We start from the raw sequence: 19,515 nt of genomic DNA, 5'->3' as shown, positions 1-19,515 counted from the left end.
CATTAGATTAATTGTCATATTGCATTTAATGATGTTATTGTAGAATGTACAACTTGTAATGGTCAAAAGGCCGGAAAGTTGAAGTTTCGCCTGACCTGTGCAGAAAACTGAAGCGATACAAAGTCCCACTTCAGGGAGCTGACGGATCGGAAGGCACGGCCCTCGTTACCGATGCGGAAAGAGCTCATATTTCCCTTCTGCCTAATGATACAGTGTCTAATCCCAAACCATGATGATAGCCGGTGAACATGTGCTGGGTTGATTCTGGTGACGCGGCCTTATGAGGCTAGAAAAAGTTAAGCTTCTAGTTTGGATGGATAGACGGAGAAATTCCGGGATATTCGACAGCCTCATGGCTACTAGCAGTAGGGCAGAGTTAGTCCCTAGGGTCAAAATGGAATAGTTCAATTTGTATAAGCAGTCCTTCGTGAGTCCCTGCTTTTTCGCCCCCACTGACTAGTTGCTCGCATGATTGAGGTAATACGTAACACGTGAAAGTAAGTCTGTCCAGGTTATCGAGTGGATAACATTGCAGTTTCTTTTGATCCCATCTTTAGCGCTGACAGGGAGCCGTAGTACTTACGAATGTTTTGCTGTTACCTGATGTGGGTTACAATCGAGTTAACTCCCTAGAATAACGCAGTAGAAGATAGGGGGGTGTCAATGGTGAGTATTTGGAAGCTAGAAATGGTGGTGATTTGGATATTAGGATCAAAGCAGGATTAATGGGAAAGCGACCAAGCTGTCACAGAAATCTTCATCCATAGTGTACAATTCCAATAATGATCAGATGCTATGCTTTGACTATACTACTATACATTCACAAATCTCTTTATACATATATACATACTCGCCCAACTTGAACATCCCACCCCGTTTGGGGTACATCCTAGAAATACACTTTCAACTCAACGAGTCTCACCCTCATCTTGAGGGATTTGCCCTTCGTCTTGAGGGTCATATATGTCCTGTTCGGCGGCATCAGGAGTATCTTCTCCTTCTTCTGCCTCCTCTGCTATCCAGTCTTCTTCCTCTTCTTTTTCTTCTTCTTCTTCCATCTCCAGGTCCTCCTCCAGATCGTCGAACTCATCTTCATCATCTTCCACAAGACTTTCATCGTCCATCAATTCCTCTTTCGTTCCGAGTTCCTTGCCTCTTTCCTCAAGCAGCGTCTCGGCCTCCATGTCGTATTCGTCGGGGTAGTCGAGGGTCTTTCTGAACGGCGAGGGTGCAACATCGGAATCTTGCTCATCATCGTCCAGCTCAGAGATACCAACGTTGAGCGGAGGCTCATCAATTGGATTCGAAGAGGCGTCCTTTGATTCGACTCGAACATTGCTGCTGTCTTGCTCCGCCTTATCACCAGTCGGCTCAACCCGCGACTTAGACCTAGTCAGGCCGCCAACGCCAAGAATACCTCCTGTCCATACATAGCGATCGCGTCCAAGTTCATCAACCATCTCGCCTTTCTCCTGCCGACGCCGGAGGAGCACACCTTGGAACTTCTCACGGAGGTAAGGCAGTCTAGCAACGGCTGCGATTGTCTTCGGCGCCGCATCGTAGATAGCTTGAAGGTCCGTGCCTCCCTCGTGGATGCTTCGTTCGCGAAGTCGCCTCAATGCAGCAGCCAGATATACCATGGACACGTACGTGGGCTGCATGAAGTCCGGCTGGATTTTGCTCCAGTAGCGCCGGCCCAGTTTGCCCAGTACATTAGGCGGCTTTGCACGTTTGGGATTCTCCATCGCATCAATGGTTGAAGGCACACCCGGCGGTCGTGCCCCATATCCTCGACGAAGATTATCCCACCCAGGGAAGTTGGGCATGAACTTATGTTCAAAGACAGTGAAAGCTTCAATCTGATCGGACAATCTGTCGGAGGATGCAAGCATCTGCACAAATGTGGACCAATTGAAGGTTGTCATGGAGAAGCCTGCCTCCACATACTTTGCTATAACCTCGGAGATCTTCGAAACTTCGTTTCCATAAGCCAAAGAACGCAGATACAGTGAGAGCGGGCGAGATAGCATGAAGCGGTACGCCGGTAGGATCGGGTCTTTCTTTGTCGTAGCTGGCTCGCTTGACGTAGCCTGGGAGGAATCGGGATTCACCACGAGTTCGGCATGAGATGGTAAGGGCGGTGTAACTGGGTTAAGTTGACGGCTAAGCCACTCATCAATATCAGGGGAAGTGGGACTGGCTATCTTCAAAGCGCGGGTGAAAGCCAAGTTCCAGCATTCTTCCACCTGGTGGTACTGTTCAGCCTTCAAATGTGCGAGCATCAAGGCAGACAGCAAACGAAGAGGCGCGATATCATGGTAATTTTCTTCGTCGGAGTCTTTAGGTGCATGACTAGCGGTATAGTCATCGAAAAGCCTCCGAGCCGACAGATAAGCCCCCTTCATACCATAGGCAGAGATCATATATTCGTAGTAAACAGCAGGGAATCCCTTCCTGGCAGACATTCTACCAGAACCCAGCAAGGGGTACTTTGTCGCCAACTTGGTAGAGTGGTAATCCGCAAGAGTCTCTGCGAGGAACTTCTCAGAGTTTTCGAGACGAATATTTGCGTGGTTGCCGACCTGACCACCCTGTGCTAAAAGTTGCAAGTCTCGCTGGATCTGACTCTTGAGCACGAGGAGCCTCGAGCCAAGTCCCGGCTGGTTGAATCTGTCTTTAATTTCGCGGAAGATGATATGCACCATATCCCGATTGCGATCCTTCAGATAGCCATACAGGATGACTGCGTAGTGGAATTCAGTAGCGTAAACGCGGCGGCCTCTGTGGAGTGCCCTGAGGATGCGACGGGCAGAATCCGTCTGGCCTATAAGCACAAGACTGAGCATGAGAGCAGAATAAGTCATATCATCGGGCTCCAATCCTGCGGCATCCATCCGCGAGCGTATCCTTGAGATAGCTTCCAGGTCCATCCGGAAAGCATAATTCCAGAGTAGGATATTCCACATTCTTACGCGAGAACCCTTGACGTCGAGGCCGAGGCAAGTCTCCGCAACGTGCTCAGCCATCTCCCACTCTGAGTTGTTGCAATAAGCCTCCACAACTGTATCAATCATGGGGGCGGTTATCTGCACGTTATGTTGTTGGGCCAGGCTGAGCAGATCGCGGACGTGAGTGACATCGCCCCGGTTAGCACAAAGACCCATCATTATACCGAAAGTGTGCGAGCTGGGCTCAACACCCTCCTCAATCATTTTCTTGAACATGGCGAAGGTCCCTGAAAGATCTCCTGCTTTGGAATAAGCCGTAAGCAGGATGTTCCAACATATGATATTTGGTTGAAGGTTGAACTCTTCTGAAATTCTTCGGAATTGACGCGTGGTCCTTTCAACATCGCCGATTCTGGCGTAAACATAGAGAAGCGGAGCCACGAGTTTGCGGCTTCGCGGCTTCCCGTGGTCCGAAAGAAACCTCTCGAATACATGCTGGACATTATCCACATCACCGGCTCTCGAAAAAACAATAAGCGCCTGCCTGTAGACGTCCTCTGTCGGTTTGCGATGGAATTGGGAAATCTCATCGAGGAAGTATAAGATACCAGTTGTGATCTCGAACGAAGCAAGACGCTTCAACAGCTTAGCCAGAAGCTTTCGGGGTGGAGTTTCTTCTTCCATCTGCCAACGGAAATTCCGATATACCACGATAGATCGAACAAACGTCGATCGGTGCTCTGATTCTTGGAGGATGTTGATAAGATCAAAATAATTCCGGGAAGTGACCATGTCCAAATGATTGAACTTTTGCAGTAGTGCTAGTAGGGTCTCCGTCGCAGTAGCTTCGGCAAATTCCGTGCTAGAAAATACATTGTTGAGTATGAAGCGAGCAGCATGACGTACTGGACTGTGGAGACTCTGATCTTGTAAGTAATCAGCAAGTGCTAACAAAGGCTTATGCACGGAAGACAACTGTAGCCAAGGCGCGACAGCGTGCCATAGTGAGTTGTCGCCCAACGGCCTCGATCTCCAAATATCTTGCACATAATCCCATCGTTCAGAGTTCACAAATTGTGCAAAACAGTATGCCCAACATGAGACGCCGCGGCCACAGGAGACTGCTTCGCGACATATCCCAATTACGTCCGAAAAATTTCCCGTGGCAATACAAGACTTGATCATGTGCAAATAATCCTCAGAAGTTCGGGACTCGGTAGGCAGAGAGTTGAGGAGTCGTCTGGCCCTTCTGCTATCAACGTCACGCTCAGAGCTGCCAATTCCCGCCAGCAATGCAGAAGTCAGGTCAAGAGGGTGACCAGCCTTCGAAAAAAGGCTCCATAATTTATCGGAATCTTCGATCTCCTCCTTATCCAATAACGCTCGAAGTTCATTCTTGGCAATGGCGCGGTCTTCATCGGCAATTATTTCAGCAGAGTCGTCGAGCATGTGAGCCTCAGCGTCCACCCTGCGGTCTAGGCTAACAGCCTCTGACGAGTAATTCCTGGAAAGGCCAGGGACGGCCTTCCTTTTCCGTCGCGGGACAAGCCTTCTCGGCGAACGTATCAAGCATGTCGCTATAAACTCCTGTGTGCGGGGGGGATAGAGAAAGTCGAGAACGGGGGCCCGCGGGTCCGTGGCTGTCCTTCCGGTTGTCGAGGTGGCGGTTGAAGTATTCGACGCGGATCTTTGCGGTGCCTGTAGGAAAACCAAAAGCTCCGCCCCTGCGCTACTGAATTGCCCAAGAGTTGAATATATCGAACCCCGACCTCGAACAGCGCCGTTGGGATCCCGGAAGAAACGCCGTCCCGCGTTCTCAAGACATCCGGCAGCCCGTTCCAGCATTACCTCGAGAAATTGCGGTGCCAAACCCTGAATTTCACCGAAACTTGACTGCGATGCATAACATATCGGGATCAAAGCTGGATTCGATGCCAATTGAGGTCAGTGGGCTGAGCATGCAGGAATGTGCAGGGTGCTAAGGGAGTCAGGCCATACCACGCAAAGCAATCTTGTGCACGAAGCTCACAGCCTGCCGTTAGATGGCTGCTCCTCCTGGTAAGAATCAAGAGAAGATCCTGCTTGAGAGGAAACAAAACCGACGGCTCCAAGCAAGAAGGCCAGGGGGTGGTTGATGGCCGGGAGGTTGACGTGGGATAATTTTCGAGATGGCCGAGCAGCAAGCTTTCCCGATGCTGGAAAAGAGAATCCCGCGAAATCAGCCGGGGATTTGTTTGGCCGAGACTTGACCACCTCAGCCCGCACTCGTTCGGGTGGGAACACCACCATCGCCCCGAGCTCCCACCCCAGTCGTCGAATATTGCTGGCACGATGGAGATCACCGACTTCATTTTCTCCCAGAGGGAGGAGAGTCTCTTGACGGGAAACTACAACGCTTATCGAGCACACACGACCCGCAAGTTGCACAGCGCCCGCCTGCGACTTGGACAGACCACCCCCAAACGCAGCAAGTACATTGCCAAACGACCTGTGACGGCGGAAGATGTGAACAGCAATGTGGAGTATGTCTTTAAAGTCCTCTTGACTTATTCCTTTGAACACTCATACGGCTGGGTCAGCTATGGAAATTGTACTAACACTCCGGATTCCTTAGATACGTCCACACCCTACTCATCAGCGCCGAACGGGCATGGGCGAACGCAATGCACATGAAGACCACTCACTCGGCAGACCCATCGGCCAAGGGGGTTAGCGGTACGACCAGGGGGCACATTATTTCGAAACTACGGAAGGCGGTTACATTTGCGAAGCAATTGGTGCACGTTCTCGAGGATCAAGAAACCTCTGGTGCTGCAGACACTGATGTCCTCGAAGCTCGTGCATATCTGGCATCCCTCTTGGGAGCATATTTCTTGGAGAAGCGCAATTGGGAGCAGTGTCTCCAAAACTACTCCGTGTCAAGAGTGATCTATGCAGCTCTGGGACAGCAAGTCAAGAAGGATGCCTTCCGAGACCTTCTTTCCGGCACTGTCGACCCCAGTATAAGATACGCAGCATATCAGTTGAAGCTCCCGCGGTCAAAGCCCATCCCGTCTTTGGCTCTTAGCTATTTCCCATCGGACGCAACCATCAGGTCCGAAGTTGAGAAGTTGGACCCCAACTGTCTGAAGGAGGATGCAGCGGGCACTCGGAGGACCGCTGACGGGGAGGTGCAGCAACTCCCTGGAAGCGTCACATGGAGATCGCATACAGTTGGCTTGGAAGATGCCGCAATCTCACAGGCTCTTGCGTCCGCAGCGGCAGCTGAGTCTCGTCTCACTACGTGGCTTGCGGAAGGTGAGGGTAAAAACGCCTCCTCGAAAGATAAAGCCGCTGCCTACGATAATGTTATCATCGCCAGTCAAGATGCCGTCGATGCTACAAAGACTGCGATCGATGATCTTGCCGGAGAGGGAGTTGACCCGAGTGATAAGAGAATGCAGGCTCTGCAAATAACGCGGACTGCTGTTAACTATGATCTGGTTGGGTGGAGAATCGGACGGAACCGTGTCCTTTGCGGAGACAACGACGGCGTTTCATTCGAATCTGTCTCGACCAAGTTACCCAAGAGTGCCAAGGCTACTGCCAAACAGGACGATGCTACGGGTAAGAAGCTGGCACGACTGCGCGAAAGAGTCGTCCTGTACGATTCTACCCTTCAAAGTATCGAGTTCATTCTTGAGCTTCCTGGAGTTGCCGCAGATACGGCGTTTGTTCGCGAATTAGATGCAAAGCGGCGGTACTTCCGTGCTTTAAGGTACGGCAGCGCAGCCCTTCCATACCGATAACCTGCTAACTGGAATCTTTCTTAGATGTCTGACCATTGGACGGTCGCACGGAATCCTGGGCAAGTCTACCAATGCCCTCGCCCTATTTGCGCAGGCTTTGGCCCTTGTCACAGAGACCGCACGGTCGCCGCAATCCTTGACTGAAACGGAAGGGCCACCGAGGCTGGATATTTCCCGTAGCCAGGTCCAGACTCTGGAGCTGACCTTGAAGGGCCTGGTTGCGCAATACCGCGGTTTGGTGACTTTGGAGAAGATGTCCACTGAAGCACAGTCAAAATCTGTAACTCAGCGGCCCGCAGTCGAACGTCTACACGATTTTGCCGGTGATGCTCTGGATTTGACCAACATTGTTCCTTACCCCCCTCAGATGCAGCCGATTCCAGTGAAGCCTTTGTTCCTGGACGTGGCTTGGAACTACATCGAGTACCCTCGTCAAAGCACGCCTGCTGCAGACAACAGTCAGGCTCAACCGGAACCACAGCCGGAAGAGAAGAAGGGTGGACGACGCGGCTGGTTCGGCTTTGGTCGGTAGCCTGCTAGTGATTCAGGCTGTGGAAGGGTTTTAAATTCTCCACCTGCTTCATTTCCATGACATAGTGTGTAATATGCTGTTGCATGTCAGCACCTACCAGGTGTATCTAGCGTACATAGTAAATCTGATGATGACGATATTGCGACCAATAAATCGCTTACAGAAGAATGAAGCTTGACCCCGTTGTCCATGTGATCTATTGATGCTTTTATACAAATTGTGTTGGTTTTAATCTCAAAGCGATACATGGAGAGTATATAGTTAGTTGTGCCTTTGTTGCGGTACTCTGTGCTGGCGCACTGAGGGACACTTTCTTTTCTTTCTGCCACCGCCTAAAGTTACAGTTTTCTCCGTCGACCTTTTCAGGACTGTATGTTCTTAAATCCGCTTAAATCCGGACTTTTTTCAGCGAGGTTCGCTAGGTTCTGCCGCTTAAAGCGGTCTAAAAGGCGGTAATGTATGAGGCACAATTGTTCATAGGGCACATCGCTTGTAGTAAATTAGATGTCGGGAGAGAATAGTTCCCCATACTACTGCTATCTATCTTGTACATTAAAACAGCCAAGATCTCCTTCTATTCTCTACACTGTAATGATGGGCGGAGAATCATCCGGGCGTCTCCGACTACATCCACTCGTTCTATCAACTGTCAAAGATGCTCAGTTCCCCGTGGAAACCGCACGGGCCAATTCTCCGGATAAGCCGAGCCACATCCACTCGGAAGTTTGACAGCCGGATCACCTTTCTCAAGTCCAGCAAATGGTACGATGGCAATTTGTATTGCTTGGCTACTGGTAACCTGCGTCGTCATACAATTCCAATGGCCCGTTAGTGGTCGGCTCCTCCGGGCATTCGTTTCATTGAACCGAGGGTGTGGAAAGATGATTGATGTGGCGTAAATAATATGTGGTTCGCAGATTACCTCGCTACGGTTCATGCAGTCTAGATGAACAAAGTTTGTTGTGAGATTCATGGGACGGATACGATGATGCAGCTTGTCTTTGTCTAGGTGGAATTTCATGGAGAACAGTTTTCTCAAATATGATGCTTTAATTAGTATTAATATTGGATCTTTAGGGATACAAAGGTCTTCGGATGAATCACCACTGGTAGATATATATTCGAAGCAAGCACTGTGACTTGAAAATCTCAACAGGCACGTGCTTCATAGAACATGGTCAGGAAACTTGTGGAGATGACCACCTCACAGCCTAGACCACATTATAATAAAGTGTTTTTATATTGACAATTAATCTAAGAAATGACGGAACATCGAACACACGACATCCAAAGGGTTCGTAATACAATTGCCATTCATTCAATATGGATTTGAACCGTTCTGACTATTGAGCGGGAATGTCACCCGCTTTCCCTTTACAAGATCGGTACCTGGTGCTAGTGATTCGAGCTAGCCACAACCCGCCTAGTGACTGCTCAAAGGAGCAAGCGCTGCTTGACAATTGGCTGCAGCGCATGTGGGATGTTGCCAAACGAGCCATTCTCGTCAGAATCGGGACACGGATGTACAGCGTGGAAATACGCGCGGGATACGAGCGATCATCCAGGGGCAGCTCGACTTTCTCTCCACATCAGCCATCCTCCCGTGCAGATTTAATTCCTTCGAGCAAGGGTTTGCTTAAGATTCCCACGTAAGCCCACAAACTGCAGGGTGTCAGTCACCAAAAATTATTCTCATTCGACCAGCTGTCTCTAATCCTAGTAATATACTAGATTCCCTATTATTGACTACTTTATACTCCTGTTTCCTGCAGAATCAATTCTGCTCCGTGGAACCTCAAGACTTTTTAATCATAATATTCTGCCGATCCTGCACATCGGGGGCTTCCTGCGGCGCCGTACTGCCAGACTCCGGCGTTCCGGCCAATCCAGAGCGAGTTTGCCTGCCCTCGCCAATAATTCTGCCCCGAAATTAGAGTTGCGTCTCCCCTGGATTCGCTTTCCTCTTCTTTTCCCTCCGCCGCCGCCGCTCTCCTCCTCCTCCCTCCGTCTTCTCCTTCCCTACCCCGTTGGAGACCGTTATACCGAACCCAATTGATCAATTGATCATCCGACATGGCCTCTGTCAACGGGAGCTTCGTCTCCCCCTCGGCTGATGCCGTCGTCTCCCCCAGGCTCTTTGAGCCCACCGGTCTGGTCGCCTCTGTCCTCGAGGGCTTCACCGTTTGGAAGGCCTTGTTGACTCTGTTCGTTGCCGCTGTCATCTACGACCAATGTACGTCTTCTCTCCAAGCCAATGCCCGAGAATCGGGCCAAATCGCGACTCAATTTTAACCATTTATATAGTCCGTTATCTCTGGCTCAAGGGCTCCATTGTCGGCCCAGCATGGAAGTTGCCTTTCATGGGACCTTTTCTTCAGTCGGTGAACCCCAAGTTCCACGAATACAAGGCCAAATGGGACAGTGGTGAATTGAGCTGTGTCTCCGTCTTCCACAAGTAAGTAATGCTTTGCGACATGTTCCGGGTGTGCGCGGAGGCGCATGACTGGAAGAGGCCAGATTTTAACTTATCTGCTTATAGGTTCGTTGTTATCGCATCCACTCGCGACATGTCGCGCAAGATTTTCAACTCGCCCACCTACGTTAAGCCTTGCGTTGTGGACGTTGCGCACAAGCTTCTTGGTGCCGACAACTGGGTCTTCTTGGACGGCAAAGACCACGTTGAATTCCGCAAGGGTCTCAACGGTCTTTTCACTCGCCAGGCTCTTTCTTTCTACCTCCCTCGCATGGAAGAGGTTTACAACGAGTACTACGCCCGTTTCTTGCGCATCTCGAAGGAGAACAACTTCAAGCCCACTCCCTGGATGCCCGAATTCCGTGAGCTCATGTGCGCCGTGTCCTGCCGTACTTTCGTCGGCCACTACATCACCGAAGAAGCTATCCAGAAGATCGCCGATGACTACTACATGATCACTGCTGCCCTGGAGCTGGTTAACTTCCCGTTTATCTTGCCTTACACCAAGGCTTGGTACGGCAAGAAGGCTGCCGACATGGTTCTGGCAGAGTTCTCCAACTGTGCTGCCAAGAGTAAGGCTCGCATGGCCGCGGGTGGAGAAATCTCTTGTATCATGGACGCATGGGTCAAGGCTCAGCAGGATTCCGCCAAGTACCGTGAGAAGATCGCTCAGGGTATCGCCGTCGAGGCCAGTGACAAGCCCGCCCAGGTCCTGCGTGACTTCACCGATTACGAAATCGCTCAGACCGTCTTCACCTTCCTGTTCGCCTCCCAGGATGCCACTAGTGCTGCCTCTACCTGGCTGTTCCAGCTCATGGCCGACCGCCCCGATGTGCTTGACAAGGTCCGCGAGGAGAACCTGAGCGTTCGCAACGGTGATATCAAGGCCCCTCTGACTATGGAGCTGCTTGACCAGCTGCCCTACACTCGTGCTGTCGTCAAGGAGACTCTGCGTTACCGCCCTCCCGTCATCATGGTTCCCTACCTGGTCAAGAAGGACTTCCCCATTACCGAGAACGTCACCGTGACCAAGGGCTCCATGATCATCCCCTCGGTGTGGCCCGCCTGCCACGATGAGGAGGCTTACCCCAACGCCGACTCTTTCGACCCTGACCGCTGGATTACTGGTACCGCCGAGCAGCAGACCAAGAACTGGCTTGTCTTCGGTACCGGACCCCACTACTGTCTTGGCCAGACCTACGCCCAGCTGAACCTGATGGCCATGATTGGCAAGGCCAGTATGGAGATGGACTGGGAGCACACTCCCACTCCTGAGTCGGAAGACATCAAGGTCTTTGCTACGATTTTCCCTCAGGTATGTTTTCCTTGCGCTATATCGACTCGAGTTGAAAGCTAACAAAGCCCAGGATGATTGCCTGCTTGCATTCCGTCCCCGCCCTTAAGCGTTCCTGCCGTCTTCGCTAAAGACGTCAGGCGCTGCAACGTCAGTTATGCCGGATTCTCCTGCCTTGCTGAAAAATAGCAAGCGCCTGCTTCGTGACTACGGGCACCCTCTTCTGTCCTGGTGATAGAATGGCTGCAGGCATTTCTTCTTTGCCTTTCTGAAATGTAACTACTTGTAGTATTGTTTTTCCTTTTTCTCCAATACTTTCTGAACCTTTGGGATGGGGAGTTGCGGACGGTCGACCCCTTGAGGTATGGCCACTGGCCTCTGTCTGTTGGAGGTATCGACACCCGCGGACAGAGTGTCTGGAGTAACATGATATTGAAACGATCCAACTGCGGTCGTCCGCTTCCGCGATGAGCGACGCATTGAAGGACATGTCATTTTTAGACCACGCTACCTAGAATTAATAATAATAATGTGACACCCGAGCTGCTAGCCAGGGAATAGAATACCATCACTAGCCCTATGTGAAAGATGTAGTTGAATAGACGTATTCCCATACAAACTTCAATAACCCGTGTCTGGATTCACGTCTAGCCCTCGCTCGCTATCACTACTACAACCCTTCACTAAACTACAGCCATCATGATGTTATATAAAGCCCATCCCTTCCCCCTTCCTCCCAGACTTCCTACTTCCAACAAGCTACTACATAAGCTCCCACACTCGACATAACAAATATATACAATATATACCCAACAAGAACAATGCGGCATCTCTCCAAGCGTATACTATTCCTCATTCGGCCATGTTCACCGGAAACCCACTGCCGATAGCAATATATCCATCCAAACCCTACATCAAGCCAAGATGCTTTCTCACCTACTACACCCATTATCTATAAAACACCGAATATCTCCAACAAACTTATATACAATACACCATATACCAAATAGCAAACCCACCGGCATGCTATCGCTGCCGTCTGCTTCCTAGTGCCTCAGAACGAGACGAACATAAAGAAGGCAGGTTGGGCTCCCCTAGTGACCACTCACGCTTACGGCATATACGGAATAAACCTACATATTCTGCTCCCACCCGCCATCTGCATCCACTCAGCCACTACCCTGCCAGATATGATGGCACCTAGGCGGGTGCATATCTACCAGCTAGTAGCTACTACACCGGGTGGATGTGGAAGCATATGTGGTTTCTGTTTCGAAGACCATACTGTTCAGAGATGGTTGTAATGGGACATATCATGGACACGACATGTTTTTAGAAACTGGTTGGGTGGCCGTTGAGGATGAGGAACAATAACAATGTATATGGGGACATATCTCTCCGTCTACTGGTTAGCGCGTTGACACTGCATGTCAAGAACGAGACGGTGGACGATGAGGATGAGGACCGGGGCATTCATTGAAGTCGTCGCTTCGCAGACGAAATACTATATATACGCACTGCCTTGCAAGAGAGCAAGAGAGTGAGGGAAAGAGTCTGAGATGCTCTCCCTATATCTGTCTCTTCCTTCCCACTCATTCGGTAATTGCTCCAATGTGAATGCAGCGAGACAGAACGGCGCGGTCGATTTGTGGGACGTATCTATGGTGCAATATTACATCATAATGGAATGGAAGGGCACATCTTTGCGGCTCTTATATCTGGGATGCTGTTATATGCCATGGAAAGACAGCCAACGTCTATGGACTATATGACGCCCGTTCAGCAGATCCGGGCTTTAATGCCGGACCGCATATACTGCCCTTTCAGATCTGTTCTTGGAAAGTACACCATCACGGACTTCACGCTAAACCCTATTTTGGTAACGGTAGATCGGCTTGGAGACTCTACTCTTTTTCTTCGATCTACAAGGGCAGTTCAATAACTGTATCTTGCGTTCCTCTATACAGTCGGCCTTCATGTCCTACGGTTCACCAAGCTATGTCGGAATGCAAAGACCGCTACAGAGGCTCAAGCATCTGCGTTGGAGCAGGAACGGACTTCAAAATAGCATCCCGAGTTAAGAGTTCGGTAATCGAGATATTTTGGCTTCAAAAATTGTCACAGGCCACACCCCTCCGAACGAAACAGTATTGGCATTCCCGATTAGAATGCCAGCTATTTCTGGAGCACTACCGTCACCTTTCATCTCGAGTCCTGCCATATAATCCATGCTAGGTGTAACAAGGTATCACAGACAGAACATGGTGGAGGCCTATGGTAATCTACATAGTCGCATCATATCTGACTGCTCTACTTCTTGCTTTCATGATCAGGTGGTGGTTATTTGTTCGAGTCCGTTGAGTACGGACCCATATATCTGAAGCAACTGAATATCCTGTTAGAAATGATAAGGTAGTATGTAAAATGAAGCCTGTTTAGCTTTAAACTTATGCTAATAACTTATATATTCAGTCCCCTGACCTATATCTTACTGGACAGATCTAGCTACTTAGCATTGTTCAAGATAAGATTTCTTTTCTCCAGGTCACTTCCTAGAGAGGCTCGGACATACAACCAGACATACTGTGGGAACATATAATGGACTTCTCGAAGTTCAGGTTACTAGAGATCGTGAAACTGGGAAGCTAATCACCACCTGTGAGCATAGAGTTCTTGGCTCTAGCCAGGGAACACTCTTTACTTCCAAGATTGACTTAGGAGCCTTATTATATGATCGCGTAGGAAAAACACACGGTATGTATTTTGCAGGTTCTGAACAGAAAAATCAGACATTCTTCATCTATATTGTAAAGAGAATGGTTCTTGGGCTTAAAGAGATTCTGTGGCTGTACTAGGCCCTGCGGAAATTGCTGTAATACTCTTATCTTACAATTTATAAAAGCCTGTATTCCTTCCTGGATCCTGTATTCTTGCCATTGTTCTAATTTCAAGCAATCTGCAGACTTAGCATTCGAAATAATCGGGTCATGGGAGTTGTAGAAATAGAACACATCTAGATAGTCCCGAAGGCGGTCAACACTGCAACTGACATCACCCGAAGCCGGACTTCCATCCGTCGGATATCGGCTGTCACTCTAGCATATCAGCTCGACAACTTTCTGGACTTTGCCTCGATCTCCAACCCAGACATACCAAGTCATCCTTCTCTGGGGTAAGTACTCCTCTGCTCACAAGCCACTTTACAATTCAGACAATAGACACCGTATAATCTCAAACCAGACACTAACTTCCGCAGAACTCCACCAACTACCTGCCCCATTCGCGCAACAGCACCAGCACCAGCAACAACCTCATCTCCAACCCAGAGGACGAAAACCAACAACAATGGCCTCTCTCCTCCCCCTCCGCCGGGCACCCACGTCCCTCCTCTCCTCCACCTCCAAACAATCTACCCTCCTCGCCCGCTCCCTCCGAGCCAGCACCACCATCCCCTCCACCCGGACCTTCAGAACAAGATCCTCCACCCTCCTCCCCAACACCATCACCAAGAGAACCACCATTACCCCCATTTCTCGCCCTCATCACTACCCCCTGATCTCCTCCACTTCAATCCGCCAAAAAAGCACCAAAGACAACGATGCCCCCACCTTCCGCCAATGGGGTTTTGAAGACGTACGTCCCTACCTACCTACTATCATAACCACCCCCCCACCCAACTAACCAAAGAATAGATAAACGCTTCCCTCCCCAACAGCCCGACTGAAAAGCCCATCATTTTAATTGACGTGCGCGAGCCCGCCGAGCTCTCCTCCACCGGCATCATCCCCTCGGCTGTGAGCGTGCCGCTCGCCTCTCAACCGGACGCACTCTTCCTGACTCCGGAGGAATTCGAGACGAGGTTCGGGTTCCCCAAGCCTGGTGTGAAGGGGGATGAGGAGGGTGCCGAGATTGTGTTTTATTGTAAGGCGGGGGTGAGGGCGCGCGCGGCGGCGCAGTTGGCGGAGCAGGCGGGGTATGAGGCAAGTAGGCTGGGGGTTTATGATGGGAGTTGGTTGGATTGGGCGAAGAAGGGGGGTAGGGTGGAGAGGTGGGAGGGCAATGATAATTAATCTTGTCTTCTACTAGGTATGAATGGTAGTAGGTACTGATTGTGTGGGTAGATGATGGTTGTATGTGTGCCGGGTTGGGTTTGTATATATTGTATGTTGCCATAGTACTACTAGTATCATCACATCAAATGGGAGTTCGTTTCGAAAGTGAACAATCATCACTAAGTACTACTAGTAGTGGTCGGTATAAGGTATACTTAGCTTCTACTATGCTCTGCAAATTCGAACAAACAATCAATTCAACTAGAGATCCATGATTATCATTAACAGAAAAACAAAAACCTAGGTATCGACCACGCTTTACTTTTCCAACCACCTCTTCTCTTCTCTCTTCTCCCCCCTTCATGTCATGTACAGGCATCTTGCTTTTGATTGAAAGTCGTAGTCATTTCTCATGCAATGCTCTTTTACTTTTTCTTCATCAAATCCTGAGAATGCACCCACATAAAGCAGCACTTGTCTCATCATCGCGGCAATGGAACTTGAGATCGCTATACAATACCACGATAATGGCATGCTGAAACCCGCTACCAAGCGCCATGACCCCGCCACGCTGTACTCAAGTGAGTGCCCAGAGCTGGTGATCCAAGGGCCATGCATGGGGCTGGGCTCGGTATCCGGGCTACAGAGGGAACTGGTAAGGCGATCATGGGATGTCAAAGACAGGCTTGAGCTTCTTGACGAGACCCCACTCCTCCATCGAGACATCGGAGCGGTAGAACTCCTTGAGGGTGTCGATACTGGCACGGGAGATGTGCGAGTACAGGGTGTCCTTGTCTTCGAGCTGACGGCCGTACATGGGCTGGTTGCTTCCCTCGATCTTGACGGCCACGGAGGGTTGACCCCTCTTGCAGACCTGGATGGGCTTGTGATCACGTTCGATAGAGACACTATATGCATGATTAGAAAATGTAAAGTAGGGATGATAACGGGGAAACACTTACACTCTGCCAAGGTCGATGATTTCCTTAGCGCCAGTCTCCGGGTTGGCCTTGACTGCCGCAACAGGAGTGTGCAGACGCAGACTTCCTTCCGCAACATCAACACCGATGACGATGGGGTCCTTCTTGTTGAACACAGCCACGGTCTTGAGTACGCAGGGGAAGACAGCAAGCATCTTGCTCTCTTCCTTGCGGCGCTCCGTCAGCTCAGCCATGTGCTTGGTGAAGTCATCGAACAGGTGGTAGATGATGTCGGCAGTGAAAATCTTGACACCGACTTCATCGGCATAGGCAGCTGCTTCCTTGTCCACCTTGACATCGAAACACAGCATAACGGCGTACTCCTTGGCCTTCTCCAACATGGTACCGGCCATCATGACATCACGCTTGTACACAGGACCGATAGAAATGTTGGCGACGGGAATCTTGGAGACACGAAGGAACTCGAGCAGAGCCTCCAGAGATCCAAGAGTGGAGGCCTGCACGCTGACACCACGCTGGTCCCTAGAGACCTTGCTAAGCAGGTTCTCCAGATCGGACATGACCTCTTCCTCAATGTCCTCCTCGTCGTCATCAGGTCCGACAACCATCAAACGAGAACCGGCAATGGCCTGTTCAAGGTCGTTGGCGGCAATCTTAACACCAAGGGCAGCCTTGACTTCCTTGTTGTGCACATACTGCGACTTAAGACGCAGTTCCTTGAGAGGAGCCGGTGTCAACAACGCTCGAATATTCGTAGATATAGGACCGTTTAGACCGCACAAAACGATTCGATCACCCTCGCGGAGGATACCGTTCGACAGGACAACGTCAATGGTAGTACCGAGACCCTCAATGACCTTCACCTCAAGCACAGTACACTCAACCTCGGACAGGTACATCAGGGAGTTGGTCATACGCTCCTGGGTGAGAGTGGTCAACAGCTTGAGCATGTCAGGGATACCTTCACCAGTGTGGGCGGAGGTGGGCACGAGAGAAACGTTGCGGGCCATGGACTTGTTCTCGTAGAACAGCTCCGAGTTAAAACCCTGTTCGGCGAACAAGAGCTTAGTGCGCTCCAAACGGGTGCGGAATTCGTTCTGAACGCCCTTGTTCTGCAAGGCCAAACTCTCTTGGAAGCCGTTGTTGTCGATCTTCTTCCAGCCGTACAGACGATCAATCTTGTTGAGGGCGACGATGAAAGGAGTGCGGCGATCACGGAGCAGCCTCATGGACTCAAGAGTCTGGGGCTCAAGACCGTGCATGATATCGACAACCAGGATGGCAATGTTACAAAGGGAGGAACCTCTCGAACGCAAGTTGGAGAAGGACTCGTGACCAGGGGTATCAATGATGAGCAGACCAGGGATCTTGAACTCAAACTGGCCGTCTTTGTTCACCACGGCAGTCTTCTGACGCAGAGCATCAACAGGGAAGTAAGTGGCACCGATCTGCTGCGTAATACCACCAGCTTCACCTTCCTGGACGTTTGTCTGACGAATCTTATCCAGCAACTTGGTCTTACCAGTATCGACGTGACCCAGAATACAGCAGATAGGAGAACGGAGGTTGTCCTTGGAGCGCGCGGCCATAGCCTCCTCGTGCTGCTTCTTTCTCCGCTCGGCGGCCTCGGCCTTGCGCTGAGCAATAGCCTTCTGTGCCGCGGACTGCTCCTCGTCCTCAGAGTCCTCGTCAGAGGACTCATCGGAATCATCCTCACTCTCGTCTTCCTCATCCTCCTTGGAGGCAGGCTTCTCGGTAGCCTTACCATTGGTGGCGGGCTTCTCCTCTTCCTCGTCGCTAGGAGCATCCCAGCTGTCCTTCACTTCCTCGGCATCAGCAGCCTTCTCCCAGTCATCGAGCTCGCTCTCTTCTCCGCCAGCGGCGGCGGCAGCGGCAGCAGCAGCCTCAGCCTCGGCCTTGGCCTTCTTCTCTTCCTCCTCCTTTCTTCTGCGTTCCTCTTCAGCTTCACGCTGGGCCTTGGCGCGGGCAGCAGCAGCCTCCAGGTCATCCTCCTGCTTCTTGGGTCCACGCTTCTTCCGGTTCTCGTAAACAGGGCGCTTCTTCTCGGCCTGGCCCTCTTCCAGACCAGCAACCTTACCAACACCAGCCGCAAGCATCTGCTGCATGCGCCGCTCATTGCGCTCCTTGGCTTCCCTCTGGGCCTTAGTGAGCAGCTTACCCTCCTTACGAAGCTGCTCCTTCTTCTCCTTCTCCTTCTCCTTCTTCCTTTGGCGGGCCTCTTCCCGCTTCTTCTCCTCTTCCTCTTCAATACGACGTCTCTCCTCCTCAGCGGCTTGCGCCTCGGCTAACAGGCGCTCCTCCTCTTCACGCTGCTTGCGGAGAGCCTCCTGTTGCTTCTGGATAGCAAGCAGGTGTGCAGGGATCTTCTTCTTCTTGCCGCCGGTTTCCGGAACGGGGGCAGCAGCGGGGGCGGGGGCGGCCTCTTCCTTCTTCTCAGGCTCGACTTTAGCGGGCTGAGCCTTCTCAGCGGGGGCAGCGGTCTTCTTCTTGGCAGCCTAGATGATAAGGTGGACCCGTCAGCTCGACACGACCATGAAACGATAAGAAAAGCTGCAAAAGCGCAAGAAACATACCTGCTCCCTCTTACGCTGCTTCTCACGCTCCTTCTTCTCCCTCTCCTTCTCTTTCTTGGACTTCACACGGAAGCCACCCTCCTCCTCCTCAGCGGGTTTGGGCTCAGGCGCAGCAGCAGCCTTCTTAGGCTTAGCCTTTCCGGCGAACACATCGTCTTCATCGAAGGTACCCTCCTCAGGCTGCTTGCTAGCGAAATCGGCATCGCCGTTGGCCTCCTGAGTGGCGTCCTCACCCTCAACGAAGTCATTGACCGGCTTTCCCTTCTTCGCCTTCTTGTTCTTGTTCTTCCTCAAAGCGGCGAGCAAACCGCCACCGCCCATGCCAGCATCCTCGTCGGCAGGAGCACCTTCTTCAGCAGCGGGAGCTTCGGCCTCACCACCGGCAGCAGGGGCAGACTCTCCGAGCTCAGCTTCCCAGTCCTCCTCTTGCCTCTTGTTTCCCTTCTTCTTGGGCGCCATATTGATAGGTTGAGGATTCGGTCGACCTCGATTTTATTCCTTTAGATGGATATGTGGATGGATATTACCCTATGTGGATTAAAAATGGACCGTTAGTTAAGTGAATAGAAATGTACTATGTGACCGAGCGATGTTGGCAGTCAATGTGGATGAATGGTGGTGGTGCGCACTAACAATGAGGTATCAGCTTTCTCCGGCCCGCGCGATCTGCGGAAGGCAAAGAGTGGCAAAAGATGAGCCCGAAAAGAAAAAACCTTCCAAAAGGGATCGTGAAGAATGGGAAGAAAAAGAAAGAGCGAAAAACAAGCAACCGTTTTCCCCCCTGGTGGTCGATAAGATCCAAAGGTTGGAGACTCGATGAGGCGGGAAGGACGAGTTGCCTTTGGGGTAATAAGAATTTTGGGCCGGGCGTTTGGTGGGGACAATCGCCGGAT

General features: G+C 51.0%; 5 protein-coding genes across 5 annotated transcripts; 3 read left to right on the top strand and 2 right to left on the bottom strand.

Annotated features, from left to right (window-relative positions):
* Window positions 1-745: 745 nt before the first annotated feature.
* BDQ94DRAFT_37525 (putative translation regulator (Cya5)) lies at window positions 746-4,997 on the bottom strand. Its single transcript, XM_026775605.1, has 2 exons — window positions 4,947-4,997; window positions 746-4,870 (listed from the first exon to the last, which is right to left on the bottom strand). The coding sequence occupies exon 2, from the start codon at window positions 4,791-4,793 to the stop codon at window positions 909-911; it is 3,885 nt and encodes a 1,294-aa protein (XP_026626114.1). The 5' UTR covers window positions 4,794-4,870; window positions 4,947-4,997; the 3' UTR covers window positions 746-908.
* A 245-nt stretch (window positions 4,998-5,242) lies between these two features.
* On the top strand, window positions 5,243-7,459 carry BDQ94DRAFT_144487 (signal recognition particle subunit SRP68). The gene is made up of 3 exons (XM_026766456.1): window positions 5,243-5,470; window positions 5,563-6,705; window positions 6,761-7,459. The coding sequence occupies exons 1-3, from the start codon at window positions 5,280-5,282 to the stop codon at window positions 7,266-7,268; spliced, it is 1,842 nt and encodes a 613-aa protein (XP_026626113.1). The 5' UTR covers window positions 5,243-5,279; the 3' UTR covers window positions 7,269-7,459.
* A 1,834-nt stretch (window positions 7,460-9,293) lies between these two features.
* erg5 (C-22 sterol desaturase erg5) lies at window positions 9,294-11,165 on the top strand. Its single transcript, XM_026775604.1, has 4 exons — window positions 9,294-9,501; window positions 9,573-9,723; window positions 9,808-11,056; window positions 11,109-11,165. The coding sequence occupies exons 1-4, from the start codon at window positions 9,342-9,344 to the stop codon at window positions 11,142-11,144; spliced, it is 1,596 nt and encodes a 531-aa protein (XP_026626112.1). The 5' UTR covers window positions 9,294-9,341; the 3' UTR covers window positions 11,145-11,165.
* Window positions 11,166-14,380: 3,215 nt separating this feature from the next.
* BDQ94DRAFT_170767 (rhodanese-like domain-containing protein) lies at window positions 14,381-15,105 on the top strand (the record flags this gene model as incomplete). Its single annotated transcript, XM_026771580.1, has 2 exons — window positions 14,381-14,668; window positions 14,728-15,105. The coding sequence occupies 2 exons, from the start codon at window positions 14,381-14,383 to the stop codon at window positions 15,103-15,105; spliced, it is 666 nt and encodes a 221-aa protein (XP_026626111.1).
* Window positions 15,106-15,326: 221 nt separating this feature from the next.
* Window positions 15,327-19,513, bottom strand: BDQ94DRAFT_144483 (putative mitochondrial translation initiation factor IF-2). The gene is made up of 3 exons (XM_026766455.1): window positions 18,623-19,513; window positions 16,050-18,544; window positions 15,327-15,995 (listed from the first exon to the last, which is right to left on the bottom strand). Exons 1-3 carry the CDS (start codon window positions 19,079-19,081, stop codon window positions 15,752-15,754), a joined length of 3,198 nt encoding a protein of 1,065 aa, XP_026626110.1. The 5' UTR covers window positions 19,082-19,513; the 3' UTR covers window positions 15,327-15,751.
* Window positions 19,514-19,515: the final 2 nt, after the last annotated feature.

The sequence above is a fragment of the Aspergillus welwitschiae genome, assembly GCF_003344945.1.
Source record: "Aspergillus welwitschiae strain CBS 139.54b unplaced genomic scaffold BDQ94scaffold_17, whole genome shotgun sequence".
NCBI lineage: Eukaryota > Fungi > Ascomycota > Eurotiomycetes > Eurotiales > Aspergillaceae > Aspergillus > Aspergillus welwitschiae.
This window is presented reverse-complemented; position numbering and strand designations above follow the sequence as displayed.